The sequence below is a fragment of the Drosophila mojavensis genome, unplaced genomic scaffold (genome assembly GCF_018153725.1).
Source record: "Drosophila mojavensis isolate 15081-1352.22 unplaced genomic scaffold, ASM1815372v1 contig_206, whole genome shotgun sequence".
Taxonomy (NCBI): domain Eukaryota; kingdom Metazoa; phylum Arthropoda; class Insecta; order Diptera; family Drosophilidae; genus Drosophila; species Drosophila mojavensis.
In genome coordinates, this window is record NW_025318744.1 from 82 (window position 1) to 3064 (window position 2983).

A 2983-nucleotide genomic window follows, 5' to 3' on the forward strand; every position below is an offset into this window, starting at 1 on the left:
GGTGGGCAAAAAAAAGGCCAACATTGCACAGTTGAAGCCATTTCATCAAGAGATGAGGAAATTGACATGATCCGTTAACCGAGACCGGGAAACGAAGAACGAGGAGCGAACTCCGCTGTCCCCGACAATAACGACGAAAGGCCTTGATAGGTCTATACGTCTCGCAAACCCACTAACTTCCCCGTAGAGACCCTATTAATGCTAACACTAACGCAGTAGTTAGAGGCCGTTTCGGTCATTAACACGAAAAAAAAAGAAGACTAAAATAAACCCGAACTTACAGGAGGTCAATAGATGGAGGAAGTCATCGGCATTAGCAGCGATGATGAGGGCTCGGTCCAAGTCGAGGACACCAGCAGCGACAGCACCGAGTCGTTCTCCGGGAAGAGGCGCAGAGGCGACAAAGGGACCCGAGGGCTCGGTAGAGAATATTACCGCCGCCAAGAGGAGCGGGCGCCACCCCGGCGCGTGCACACGGCCTCCCTCGACGATGAACGTGGCAAGCCGGATGGACGGCCTAATACAGTTTATACAGGCCAGGTACACAACAGTGTACATCCAGGTGCCCAGGGGAGGAACAACGCCACCACTCGTGGAGGAGCCGCCGTCTCCTCCCCGCCCACCGGGCAGCCCGGAGTCGTATGTACAGAGATGTGTGGACGACACAGCCTCGTCGGGATGGGCGACTCTGACACCATGGACGGCGAGTGAGGAGGAAGAAATCCCGGCCGGAGAGATCGACGATGGATCCCCGTCGCGGGGGCGGGACGGCGGCAGGGAGCGTAGTCCCTCCGTCACAACCCCGCCCCGGAGACCGCGGCGAGATGGATTGGAAGAGGAACACTTGGACGTGTCGGGGAGGCGCGATGGAACAGTTCGGGTCGAAGACGCGAGCCCGAGGAGGATGGCACCACAAACCCCATTCCTCGACGCCGAAGCTAGCGTCGACGCCGAGGAGGAGCGACAGCCGGAATCCGTCAGGATTACGCTACGATATACGCCGGGCACGGTCGAAAACCGACGTCTATCGCGTGCGTCTCAGTCCAGTACAGAGCGCCCCCCGAACGGGTCGCCGACAAGCAGCCGAGGCGCAGGCGTCGCCGGCGACGACGACGACGGGCGACCGGTGTCCGAACGCGAATCGGATTCCCGCACCCCCGCCAGTCAGAAGGAAAACGACAGACGGTGCCGAAGGTCCGTCCACGCATCGGCAGCGCCGGAGAGGAGCTACGTCCACGAGCGGCCGAGGGCGCAGCGAGCGCCGAGATGAGTCGACGGAGACCTCCGTTCGAGCGAGGAAAGGCGCCTGTTGGCAGGACATGGCCGAGTTGCTGGGACGGGAGGGGAGGTAAATCTCGAGAGGAGGTACTCGGCGAGGAGGACGCGGAGTCGAGGGAGAATGTTGCCGTCAATCCCTATCGGCTGGAGTGTGCACTCCCTGCCGGTACCGAGCTGAGTGCGGAGGTGATCCAGCAGGAGGCGGGAGACGCGAGGACGGCGGCACAGGGAGGACCCGCTTCCGGGTCGCGGCGGGGGAACAGGCCTATACCCGGTGACCGTTAATTCATCGGGGGCGTGGTAATTTCTCCTGTCGGAGTAAGGGGGTGTAAGGTGGCATTTTCTTCCCACCCAACATGTTTGTAGGTAATAAGCAAAGATATTGAAATGAAATAGATTTTTTTGTTATGGTGAATAAGATTTGAGTAGGATTTGAGGCATAGTTTGATTTTTGTAGCGATTAGGGAAATGAAATGGAATTTTGTTATGGATTTTTGATTTTTTGTTAAGTTATTAAGGTTATATTTTTGAAATCATTGTTTGTTAATGCCAGATCCCATTAACAGGGATTGCTCCTCCCCCACAGAGTTCGATTATGCTATTAACAGCTTGCTGTTAATAGCATAACTGCTTTTTTCAGTACTTTGTCTCCGTACTACCTCTTCCCCACTATTAATACCTTTTTTTTCACTGACCTTGTGCAACTACTTGAATATCCAACATCGCCGTTTGCGCGTGCTGAATAAAATAATTTTTAAAATCACCACCACGTGTCCTTATTTGAAGACTCCACACTCCAACATTTGGTCCTTCGAGCCGGATATCATCAACACATCCACCAGCGATTCAGCGGGAGTTCTGAATCGTAATTGATTGCTTTCGTTCACTGCAACTTGCATAGATTCGATTGCATACCGGCATTTGTTATACATTTATTTCCATATATATATTTGTATATATACATATTTGTACTTTGTGCAAGTTACATCCCACTAATATATATTCTTATATATTAGCACAAATCTGATTATATATATTCTTATATATTCAGGTACGTGAAGTCCATAGCCATACATACATACATATATGTATGTATGCACTAACCTTTTCAAGTCCGTTGCATATTCATATATTCCGAATCTTTCCGTTTTGCTATGACATAATACACAATATCCTTTTGTGTCTCTTGTCGCAGCTCAACCATAACATTCAATCCAATCATATAGTCCGAGTTGCACATATTTAATTGCGATTTCACTGCAATATATGTACGTACATACAAGGCTCCCATTGCATATACATACACATATATATATACCTGTTTGTACATTCCGCACCATATATACGTATATTAAAATAAATAAAAGATAAAACAGAAAAAAACATATCTAGTTTTATTATAATTTATTTAAATCTTTATATTTATACACATATATTTATATTTGCATGTTAACTCTTATACTGTGTGTGTGTGCTAATTGTGTCTCACTTTTTGCTCTGCCATCCACATATGAAAACAAGTAAGAACGTTTGCAGTCCGGGCGTTACCGACTGCCAGAATACTCATTCACATCCCATCAACAATTTGTAGTAGTTAAGTTTCGCTCTCATACTGTAGAATATACAGGTTTTTCCGATTTGCCACGCCCCAACTGGGCGTAGACACCTCATTTTTTGGTCAGTTTTAGAAAGAGATAACGGTACC

General features: G+C 48.8%; 1 protein-coding gene across 1 annotated transcript; it reads left to right on the top strand.

Moving 5' to 3' along the window:
- Positions 1 to 490: 490 nt before the first annotated feature.
- LOC122756967 (serine/arginine repetitive matrix protein 5-like) lies at positions 491 to 1270 on the top strand. The gene has a single exon (XM_044007891.1). It carries the CDS (start codon positions 491 to 493, stop codon positions 1268 to 1270), a length of 780 nt encoding a protein of 259 aa, XP_043863826.1.
- Positions 1271 to 2983: the final 1713 nt, after the last annotated feature.

Bases quoted from the DNA above. Each gene is read 5' to 3' on its own strand.
- LOC122756967 (XM_044007891.1), top strand. From the start codon at position 491: ATGAACGTGGCAAGCCGGATGGACGGCCTAATACAGTTTATACAGGCC.